Below are 12,440 nucleotides of genomic sequence, written 5' to 3'. Positions count from 1 at the left end.
GGATTTGAACCCATTTAAATGGTGCACGGCTTAGCCTGCTGAACAATTAGAACGACAGGGAAATCAGTCTTGGTACGAGTCACTGAAAGCAATAACGCATCACAGCTTAACTAACCTGTGTGTGCTGCGCAATCATCTTAGTTACAGTTTATTATGACGCCCCCTCAATAATTACATTAGCATTTGTTTACATTGGCCTTGAGGCATTCGTAAGGCCGTGCATCCTAAATGCACACACACACACACACAAAGAGTGCTCCCAGCTCTTTGAGTGTAACAAGACACTGAATCACAAGACAGGATACTGCTGCTGCTTTGTCTGTTGCTGTTAAAACTTTCAAGCAAATTGCTTTTGTTACAACACTAATCAGTGATGTCAGAGTACATGGAAAAACACCTGCCTTAGAATCAAGGATTGGAGCGACATTTTTGTGGAGACTATCACAGCAGTTTTTTGCAGTGAGTGATTCTGCATTGAATTTCATTATCGATTAATCTGTAGATCATTTTTTCAACTAATCGATTAATCCCCATTTATGAAATATCAGAAAATTGTGAAAAATCCTGTTAAAATTTGCAACGACCCAGCAAATTTTTTTTTTGACAGACTAATGGTCCAAAAACATATTGAGTTTACTACACTGATCATTTGGTATTTTTTCTTAGATAATGCCTAACAGAACTATTTCATGATTGAAATAGTTGTCAATGTTCTGTCAATCAATTAACTGATTAATCAACTAATCGTTACAAATCTTGAGAGAAACAGATAAAAAGCAAGACAAGTGAGCACTTCCTGCCTACAGAACTAAATGGACGCTGACACAGGTTAATTAATATCTAATTATCAACACAAGTAATGTAAAAAGTACTCACAAGTCAGCTCACAACTAAGCAAACATAATGACACACAACCCAGACACAAGTACAAACGACATTTCATGTTTTTGCTTCCCAACAAACTCTCTATTTTTCACTCTAATTTGCACATGCATGCCCGCTTCCTCTGTGTGTAATTCATTAGTAAACAATAAAAAGGCATTAATTGTGCTCCCCAGAGGCAGATCTGTGTTCCCCCCACTGGGAGAGAGGCGCCCACTGCATCTGAAGTGGCTTCGCCCCACAATTAGAACCGTGCCTTTTCGACACACACAAACAAACATGAGAAAACAGGAGGAGGACTCTCTCTCTGTGTGTGTGTGTGTGTGTGTGTGTGTGTGTGTGTGTGTGTGTGTGTGTGTGTGTGTGTTTGGATGGAGTAAAGTGGGAATGTGTGTTGGAAATAAGCAGTGCTTTCCTTACAGGGGCTTTAGATTATCACACCGTGTAGAAATGGGGAAACAGGCGGAGGGGGACAAAAGACAAGACAGACACAAAGTTGCTTTTGTTTTCTTCAGAGCTCAGGAAAGATGGCAGACAAATAGAGGGAAGATGAGGAAGAAATTAAAAGATGATGATGAAGAGGAATATGGAAATAGAGAGGACCAGAGACAGTTAGGATCAGACATAACCATCAGGAGAATAGGTTTTATAAAGCAGAAATGTTTAGACTTTTATTGTTAAATGGTTCGTTGTTACAGAGCCATTCATATAGTAAAAGGACTGTATTTGTACTTTTTCTGTTCTCAGGTTAATAGTACCACAGTAACTGCTTCTCTCCTTCACCCATGCATGCACGCACGTACGCACGCACGCACGCACGCACGCACGCACGCACGCACGCACGCATACACACGCACACACACACACACACACACACACACACAGTGATAGATGCTGAGCTGCTGTGCAAGGTGTTAGCCTGCTCATTGAGAGTAGTTCTGGGTTCAGCGTCTCGCTCAAGGACACTAACACATGTAAACAAGAAGAGGCATTACAAACCCAACGATTAATCGACCACCTGGTTTCCTAACTAAGTAATGGCCGTGTTGCCCTTAGTTGTACAGAGGTTGAGAAAGAAATCCAAACTCTGCCTACTTTCCTATCCTCGCTTACCCTGCCACCATCTGACCAGCACCTCTGCTGGAGCATACCAACGGCTTACATGTTGCCCCCTGTTGGAATATCTAGCAATTAGTATTTCAGTGTGGCTTTGAGATATCTGTCTTCTGAGCCTTAGGGCTGAAACACTCGATAAGAGCAGGAACTCTGTCTCAATGTTCTATGTGTGTTTATGAAACCCAGTCATTCATGTATGGTGCAGGTGCAGGTATTTTTCCTCTCTCTCTCCCGAGGTGTAAAGGAACACCCTTTCATAAACATCCTCCTTTTCAAGTAGCTGTCATAAACGAATCTACTATTACTGGGCTATTGTTGCCAAGAACTGATACCCACACCCGCTTGACTCAGGCTAACTCTTGCCCTAAATGTGACAGGAAGTCCAGTACGCTCACAGTAGGCCTCCAGCTTGTTTTCTTACCTCACCACAGCGATGACAGACACACTGAGACATGCTTAACTGAGCCTAAGCGCCCAGCGCCTGTCCCATTAGTCAAAAATAAACATGTCCCATTAGAAAAATAAATAACCCTCACCCCACTTGGTAAAAACAATGCTGCACTGAGTATAATGAGCCACTGCTAGCAGCCAATTTGATCTATTTCTAGTCATGCTCTGGTTCAAGGGGCTATTATTATCATTATTAGGCCTGAGGCCAACCAGACAAGGCAAAGTATGGTGGGTCAGCAGATGAATTAATGCCTGTTAGAGCAGACACCCAGAGGCTGAACAAAGGTCAGATAGACCATCTCTGGCCAGACTGTGGTCAGATGGTTGGTACTGTCTTACCATGTGATTTACTCTCTGTCTATCAGACCACACAACAACAAGAGTCAATTTATGACTGACCAGGAGCAGACAGGAGATAAACAGACAAGAATAAAACTCCACTGCTCCACTGCTACAAAGACTTAAAGAAAGTACAAGAGCAATGTTGAATAGCAACACATGGACACACGTCTCTGCTTTAACTCACTGTTACTGTCAGTCATCCTCTCTCGACAAAATCTGTCTATCCATTCATTTCATTTGATCATAATAAACATAGTCAGTTCAAGTCACTCTATTAGGTCAACTGAGTAATGAACCAAAACTGACAAAGTGGGGAGACCAAGGGGAGAGGGTGGGACAATGAAGCAATGAAGAGGTAGATAGAGACTGTAGGTCAGAGAGAGAGTAACGCACGGCTGGTCTTCCTGATGATTAGTTGAGCTCTGGAGTCGGCAGACACGGTAAACCATCATCACCCAGCAGCTCCGAGGAGCAGCAGCCGGTGGAGCTCATCTCATCTCTACTACAACTCCACAACTCAGCAGAACACAAGACGTATATGTCACTATGTACAAAGCAATTTCAAGAGAAAGACTAAAAAGATCCAGTTCAAAGTTTTTGGAAGATTAATACTGAAAGTGGCAACATAAGAACAAAACTGACAGTATTATCGATTTATTAGGTTTCACTCATTAATAATAAAAAAGTATTATTAAATATATTTAAATATAAATATAGTTACACCAGCTGAGCAACCACAAGTGATTTACCTGTTCACAGTCCTTTATAACCCTCCAAGTTAATGTCAACTTACAATAGAGAAGGTAGTCCCAGGTACTCAATAACAAAAATTCTTTTGTGTCCTTTTATCTCTTACATAATTTTGACAAACTTAGCAACAAATCACTGAACATTATTAGTTTTAAAGCCACTTCAAGTTCTAATTTCCTTAGTGCAGAGATAAGACAAATTATATACAATCTCTCAAAAAAGGTGTATGCCCAAGTGTTAGGATGAAAAAACATCCAGACAAACTGGTGCCTTTGTCTATGTCCTCTTAGCTTCTGTCTATGTGTCTACACACTCTCACACACACACTCAAACTTACTGAAGAGTCAGCTTCCCAAAACCTTGCAAGTGCATTTATATATAAATGCACTTGCAAGGTTTATAATATATAAAACAGATGTTTGAAAACCTGCATGAAGGAATTCAGTTAAAAGTAGCAACATCCTGGTTATCCCCTTTTTTCCTGCTCCCCATATGCTACTGAAAAAGTAAAGACTCTGGATAAACTCACTTGACAGTTTCAAATGTCTTTAAAAAAAATCATCTTGAGAAAACAGTGGGACATCAGTGATATCATCAGTCCATCCATTGTGACATAAATCTTAATTGCACCACTGTAACCATTATTATCTGTCAATAAACAGTTTCAATATACACACACACACACACACCGCCCACCTCAACAAACTCTCTTTATGCTGGAGTTGATATGCTCAATATTCATCTCATTATATTTTTAAAGTCTTCATCTGTTTCCATTTTCTTTCATTTGTTGCATTTCGCTCAGGCTTCCTCTGCATCTCCTCCTCTTCCTCGCCCCCTCCCTCCCACCGCCCCACAAACAAACACACAGATATATCCCATACCCAAAAGAGGACAGGGGAAAACAGAGCCCCTAGAAAATGCAATATTTCTGTTTTTAATATCGAGGTCTATAAGATCAGGGCAGAGATGGGTTCCATGGCAATATGTTTATTTATATATTTTATAAGGAGGAAAAAAAATCTGCCTATCAGTGTTTGTATTTGGGGGGCCTGGGCCACTGCATCTAAGCTCATCTTATATGAAAAATAATGTTGTGTATGGCTATACTTTTATATATAATGGCAATATGGGATCAGGGCTCTTTTACAATGTGCCATACTTCAGGCTAGGGCTAACAGCATTTTATGGCCCGCCAGCAGTTCATCTTCATGTCTCAGGCAGGCAGGAGCACTGCATAATAATGTCGTTTCCTGCCCCCAAATGCTATTTCACAGGCCGGGGCTCATTTCTCAAACTTCACCACTTTTACAATTTCCCAAACTTTTATTCCCGTCATTATTACCAACAAGATTTCATTACGTATTTAGAATGTAAACAAGTCTGAGTAATGACACTCCCCCGTCTCCCTGGAATCATTCCCGCTGATGGCTCTGCTGCTATCTCGGGCGCGTGTATTCGTACAGACACACAAGTACAAACACACAGACTAAACATGCACGTGCACACAAATACACAAAACCCCATGCACTGCGGTTTGCCCACCTACAACCATACAAAAAGTAGGCATACATACACTCACGTAAACTGCCCCAGCCAAGATACAACTCAAAGGCAGTAATTTACAACCCCATGTGCGTGTGTGTCTGTGTGTGTGTGTGTGTGTGTGTGTGTGCGTGTGTGCGCACATGCATGTATGTGTTGCCGATAAAGGGGGGAGGCATTGGGGGTGAAGGGGGAAGGAGGAGAGAGTTTTATACTCAACTCACATAAATCATGTAGAAGAAAAATGAGCAAATGTGCAGGCTAACTCATCTTCTCCCCATCCGGAGAAAATGAAATTCACTGGAATACCTATCAAAACTGCAATCATCCAGAGATAATATCTTCTTTGGTCTATCTGCACTTTCCGATTTAATTTCCTCCATGCCCTTGACATCCAGCGATACCATTAAGATGAAGCACATACAGTAAGGGAGTAGTTCTCACGTTTTGATATATGAGATCTCTGTGCTTAATGTAATATCATCATTTGAAAATTAATGCAATCTTTCTTTTGTTTGCGGGGTGTGTTGTTTTTTTTTTTGTTTTTTTTGGGAAAGGCTCGGGGAGTGAGCCACAGTGAGACAGGCAACAAGATGGAGAGAAAGACAGTGATGGGGACACATGAAAAGGAGACACAGAAAAACAAGTGATATGCAAGAAAGGGGTGTGGATGGGGAAGCCCCCCCCCCCCCCCTTCCCATGCCAGAATGACATGCAATTACGCCTGGGCCTGCCCCAAGTCAGAGGTCACTTAAATTACTCCATCATTTAGCTGCGCCGTCGAGATGAGAGAGAGAGGAGACCCCCTCCCCTCCATCTATGCTTCCACATCATCCCAACCCCCGCTGCCACATCAAATATCATGAAATCATTAGTGTAATAAGCATGGAAATCTGTTTGCCGATTATCAACACCGCCCCCCCTTCCTTTATCTGTCCAGAATCTCTCTCTCCGGGCTTCTTTACCTCCTTATCCTCTACAGTCATATTAGAGAGGAAGAGAGACAGACTGAGACAAAGAAATACAAAGAAAGAGAAAGAGATACATAGAGAGATAAAGACGGTGTTTGATGAAACAATTAAAGTTTGACAACACAGACAATGGCAGAATGGGGAAAAAGAAACTGAACTCTCCTCATCCTCTTGTATTTTACACTGAGACAGCTCGAGGTCATCTCACTGCCATATTCAGTGATGCTGGGTCCGTCACATTCTTGGTGCGAGTCTGCCGTCCTGACTACAGCTGTTGGTCCCTATCTGTCAGTCGGCCAACCAAGCTATTTGCCTCAGTAAACTCTTCAACTCTCCATGGGACACTCAGAAGACATCACCCGTCCCCGAAGCGAGCCATGTGCACAGCAGTCTGATGGCGCATCAGCTTAAGTAACCCCCAACTTCCAACGCTGCCTTTTCAGAAAAGACAAACAAGCTTCCAAGTAATACAAAGAATCTTTTCATGAATAAATTGTTGCTGCTGTACAATATTTTTTTCAATGAAATGAGGAGTAGAGGGCAGCTTTACCCCAAGAGCAAAATCAAAGGGAGAAAAGAAAAGTCAATGCTGCCTCACCTGCTAATATTGTAAAAGCTAATTTTCCTTCATGCTTTTGAACCTACTTGCTTCAAAACATGCTGTAGAGTTTTAGATTCCTCAGTGAGGAACCTAAAATTTAGTCTTTTTTTTTTTCTTTTTTTGCACATGTCAAGACCATTAAGACAATATGGGTCAACTTGAGAGTTTTGCCAACTTTGCAGAGGTAAAGTTGGCAGTTCACTTTAAAAAAAACAAAAACAAAAACAATTCCATTTAAACAATGTGGCTGTTTAATTGATAATGAATTTAAAAGCAGAATTATTCTATTTTCAATGGACCTTATTAATGCTTTATAAAACATCTCCACTGTATCAGAAAGACAAAAAAACTGCATACCATTCACTGACAAATCATAACTCCCACTTCCATTTTCTGTAAAAATGACCTCAACTAAACCTGTAACCTTAGACTAACCTCTGAACCAGCCCTTCCTGCCCTCTAACATCATGTCCTATTCGAACTCCCATCTCCAGACCGACAAAGTATCCCCCTCTCTCCCATGTTCTTCCTCTACCCCTCGCTTCTTCTATCCTTCCCCGGAGAGTGTGTGTGTGGTGGTGGTTGAGCCAATAATCCTGATGAGGCTGATTCTTCAAGTATTGATTAAGCTGCTGGCTTTCTTCTACTTCGCTCTAAGAAGCTGTGCATCTGGACTGATTAGCTGCTGTAGGCCACCTCTCTCACCATCGCTCTATTTCTCCCAGAGAAAGGAATTGTCCAATTCAAACTAGGGCGCCTGTGTATGTGTGTTCATGAGTGCCTGCTTAGACGTGTATGTGCGTGTGCACATAAAAAAAGCCGAAACTAACGCGGAGCACTGGGAGCAATTAACTTCAGTCTTTCTCTCTGCATTGCTACTGATCGTATGATTCAGTCAATCTGCTGAAATACGAACACAAAACAAACATGAACAATAAAACAAACCTCAGACCACATAAATCTTAATTGCCCACCCAATTAGTGTGCCAGTCATTCACTCATTCAGTTAAGTTAACAGGAGGAGGTAATGTTAGTGTTCATCATGAAAAATCAAGCACCAAAATAATTTGAACAGACACTTGATTGTCACGTCTTGTGAAAATTTGGCAGATTATAATTGTTTGTTACGAGTAAACAGTTTTCAGTTACTGAAAACCACTGTTGATGCTTTAAACTAGGAAGTAATTCAGGAAGTAATTATTATTTGTAAAAATAAGAAGTGACTCCTTGATAGAGACCAGGTACAAGCTGGTGACACCATGGTTAAGTGTCGTTATGGTTGATGCACTAATCTTAAAAGCAGTACATCAACAGGGAGTCATAAATGCCTGTTTAGAAATCTACAGAAATATATGTGAGGTGTAGAGGGAAACAGGATTTCGAACAGCCCTGCAACTCAGAGGGAGACGAGCTCCATTATTTACAGTTCTCTGTCCCGAATCGTAATCAGAATCTTGCACTCCCCAGGCAACTGACTACTGGGGTGCAATCTCCCCATAAGCATAAACACACCCATAAATTCAAACATTCAGTATTCAGGTATTCAAATTCCCAGAGACATACAAAAAAAAAAAATGCACTGGCAAACATACCAGTGTGTGTTTGTGCGTGTGTGTAAATGTGTAATGTTTAACTCCTGAGCTATCCTGATGAGTATAAAGACACAGCAGTAACTAAGAATCAAATACAAACGTGCTATAATCTGTCCCTATAGGTCCACTTAGTGCAAAAACCGTACAAAAAATACATGCACATGCAAACTAGCTGCGCTAATCCCTGCCAGGAAACCTAACCTTAACGCAAACACACTCATGTGTGCAATACCAATCCTTGGTAGAACATGACTGTGTAAAAGACAATCTAGTTTACATTCCTCTACAGTACTACTGTTATTTGATATGATGCACAGTTATACAGTTCAAGGTGAACACAGGTGTTCAAGAAGTGTAAATATGAAAAATCTGTCTGCACTGTCTACTGAGTATCACTTATTAAAGTGAGTTCATTTTCCTCCACATACCTTTAATAGAAGACTCATCTCAGCAGGACACAGAGGCTATGTAATGTTTGCCAAGATATAACTGCCCATACATATATTGATTAATGCTGTTTATGTATGTAACCCTCTCTTGAATAATTCACACCACCATTTATGGAGTACTACATCCATCACACCTCCAGACCCACCCACAGTCATCTCCAAACCCAAACTAGAGCATTACAATATTGTGTCCTATATATAATTCAACATGACGCAAAATGATTATGGTCCAAGAGTGTCTGAAATCTCAATTTACCAGTCACTACAGAGTATCTGTTATTTGGAAGCAGTGAACCAGTGAATGAGAGAGTGGTTTTGCAGACAGCCTTAAAAACACCTGTGCACCTAACTACTGCTTCTCTTCATGTCATTAGTTCTCAAACCAGAGAGCAATGCTTTAGATAGATATTTTATAACTGTATTATAACTGTAAGATGTAAGAACAGCATGAATGCACTTTGAGCGCAGGCTGAAACTGTACTGATGTAAACAGTGAGCAAAACACAGGAAAAAACACTCCACACTTCTGTCTATTCCCACTTCAATCAGTGTTCTGAATACACTGAATAACAACATTAAGGAATAATTGTGCGACAGAGTTTGTACGACAATGTTGTAATCTGAGGTTAACTTTATCTGATCTGCAGCTTTCTGAAGTGGAGAGTTAAGCGAGAACTGCTTGAATTTTCAGGGTCAGTCATTTGTGTGGCATATTCAGGGTCATTTGCGTAGCACGTGGTGGGGCGGCGGGTCATTTGCGTAGGGTGCTGGGACCTGCAGTTTAGTATGCAAGGAGACAAGGGAGGGAGGGCATGTGACATCCACAGAGAGCCGGGACCCTCACTGACCCCTGTCTATAATTCATCCCCTGGAATATGGGGCACATCAAACCATGGTTCCTTCCCACCCAAAAAGAGAAGAGAGAACCTCTTCACTTTGTTGCACGGCACTCTGACCCCGTATTAAAGCAAATAGCAAGAGAAATCCAGGAAACGTTGGCCATTAAATTTTCAGGGCTGTCCCACGAGAGCATTTCCAGCAGGCCCTCGATTCATAGATGGGAGAAGACTGAGGAAAGGCCCCATGCTGACAGGAGGAGGGAGAGGGAAAGGTAAAGAGGGAGGGTGTGTGCGTGTGTGTGTGTGTATGTGTGTGTGTGTGTGTGTGTGTGTGTGTCCAATAGTCTGAAAAATAAATAAATTAATTAATTAAAAAAAACTCCTATCATATGTCCACAAGCAAAAAGGTACATAAGAATGCAAAAATCCTGCACGCAAATATACACAACTACATGCAAGAAGGAGGGAGAACCTGTATGCGTGTGTTTGGGCAGAACTGGGGATAAATAAAACACTAATATAAAAGCTGGACCAGGCCCTAGGGGAGACACTACCCTCCCTCTATCGCTGTTTTCTCTGTGTCTCTCTCCCTGCCTGTTAGCTGCAGGTATTCAGCTCCAATTCCGGAGGTTTCATTAGGAATGCAGATATCAAAGAGTGTGTGTGTGTGTGTGTGTGTGTGTGTGTGTGTGTGTGTGTGTGGGGGGGGGGGGGGGGGGGGGGGGGGGAGATAAATGGGGGGGGTGTTGAATAGAACTTACCAGATGTTCTAATCTGCCTTTGATGTTCCCGGCGTCCCTGCAACACAACAACACATTTCCCCCACTGTAAATAAAGTGCCAACACAAAATGTCATTTAATAAAAAGAGCATTTTTGCAGACACACACACACACACCCACTGGGGGGGGGGGGAAACAAACACACACACACACACACACACACACACACACACACACAGAAATACATACATGAGAGACAGAAGAACAAACTCTATTCAAGTGTGCTTTATGAACATTTCTGAATATTTTAACACATATGACTGGAGCATTCCTTGTGGCTAATTCTGACTTGCTGTGATTGGTACTGCAGCTAACAAATTTTTTTTATTATTAATTAATCTCCCCATTATTTTCCCGATCACTCAATACATTGTTTGGTTCATAGATTTTCCGCAAATCGTAAAACATGTCCATCAGAAGTTTCTGGAGACGAAGCTGATGTCTTTAACTGTCCTGTTGTGCCTGGCAAACAGTTTACTTTCATAAAAAAACTAAGCAAATCAGAAATATTCACATTTGAGGAACTGAAACCAGTATTTTTTTTTTTTGCCATTTTTGCTTAAAAGACAACTTAAACTGATTATCAAAATGGTTGCAGATTAATCTTCTGTTAACAAATAAATTGACTAATAGTTCCAATCAGCTCTAGCTGGAATTAAGTTGGCAGTTTTCATAATCAAACCCTTTTTCTGTTTCAGTTATCGAGTAAGCAGGACTGAAATGGTTGTTAGATAAACTGATCTTAATGACATCAGAAAGATTTTGGTTAATCAAAAGGAAAAAAGAAAGACTTGTGAGGAATTATTTTAATTGTTAATCTCTCAGACCAAAGTGCTGCATGTGTTTGTGTGTGTTTGCATCGACACCAGACAGAGGTGGACTAATACTGTCGCCACACTGCTGGCAGACCTAATAATAATTTCCAACTACAGAGAAAGAAGTGGGAGCTTATTATCTGTGAATTAATAAAAAATGTGCGTATGATTATCAGGGTAGCAACAGCAGAATGGCAAGCCGAGGAAGTGGAGGCGGAGAGGGGGGAGCAGTCGGTTTTAAAAAGAGCAAATTGGCAGTAAATAATAGATGCAATTTTGGCACATTTCAAATTTGCAGCAGTGGAAATCAAAAGATCAAGAGAACACAAACAGCCCCCGTCCCCGATCCCAGTACCCCCCCCCCATTCCAACTCTGGCCCCCATTACTGACAACTCCACCCTGGCCATGGAGTTTCACTGTGTGTGTGTGTGTGTGTGTGTGTGTGTGTGTGTGTGTGTGTGTGTGTGTGTGTGTGTGTGTGTGTGCTGAGAGGGAGGAAGGCTTATCGACAGGCTTCAGTTGCTAATGCAGCCAGCAGCATCACAGTGTAAATCTACACCATCTCTAAAATTACATACTGTCTAATCCATCCCAACCTCCACCCCCTTCTCCCTCCATTCCACTATCCATCTCCCTCTCCATCCATCCATCCATCAGGCCAAACCTAGTGTGACCACAAACCTAAGACTTTCCCACATCATCAACATTTCAACATCTAAGAAGAAAAAAGTGATGGAGAAAGGATGTTTGCTTGTTTATTCTGTGCTCTGTCAGTGAGCCACATGCAGACAAGTCAACCACTTAAGGCAAACTTCATCTAGCTGTAATTACATTACATTCTGACAAACACCCCGCCACATTCATTATACATGATGGGAGCCCGGCAACCAGACAGCAAGACATTTGTTACCGTGGTGACAGTGTGTGTAATCCGCTAATGAAGCGCAATTAGTGAGAAACAATCTAACACAGGGGAGACGCGCCGCTCGATCCCTCCTCCTCTGCCCATTTCTTCTCTTCACTGTTTTCATCCCCCTCTCTCCTCTCGCACCCTTTTTATGACCACATCTTTTTTTCTGTCTTTTATTTTTGTGATTCAACCTTTATTAAGCTCTTCACTTGCATTTATTCTCCCACTCTTTCATCTGTTGTCCGGACTTCATCAAGGGCAAGCTGTCCAGCACTGTCCGCACCAGGGCCGAAGGGATTGCTCTATCCATTAGACACACACAGCTGACATACGCACGCGCACGCACGCGCACGCACGCACGCGCACGCACGCACGCACACACGCACGCACGCACACA

The 12,440-nt window shown here is 41.8% G+C and overlaps 1 protein-coding gene across 3 annotated transcripts in view; it reads right to left on the bottom strand.

Moving 5' to 3' along the window:
• rsrc1 (arginine/serine-rich coiled-coil 1) overlaps positions 1 to 12,440 on the bottom strand; it is a 114,630-nt gene that overhangs the window by 62,046 nt on the left and 40,144 nt on the right. For all 3 annotated transcript variants that reach the window (XM_071495935.1, XM_071495937.1, XM_071495936.1), the window contains exon 5: positions 10,299 to 10,335. In XM_071495935.1, coding sequence (XP_071352036.1) covers positions 10,299 to 10,335 — 37 coding nt within the window. The remainder of the gene's footprint in view (positions 1 to 10,298; positions 10,336 to 12,440) is intronic.

Source organism: Trachinotus anak, unplaced genomic scaffold, assembly GCF_046630095.1.
Source record: "Trachinotus anak isolate AG129_WGS33_773 ecotype Australia unplaced genomic scaffold, CSIRO_AGI_Tana_v1 ptg000014l, whole genome shotgun sequence".
NCBI lineage: Eukaryota > Metazoa > Chordata > Actinopteri > Carangiformes > Carangidae > Trachinotus > Trachinotus anak.
Note: the sequence above shows the minus strand (reverse complement) of the source record. Positions and strands in the feature narration are given on the sequence as shown.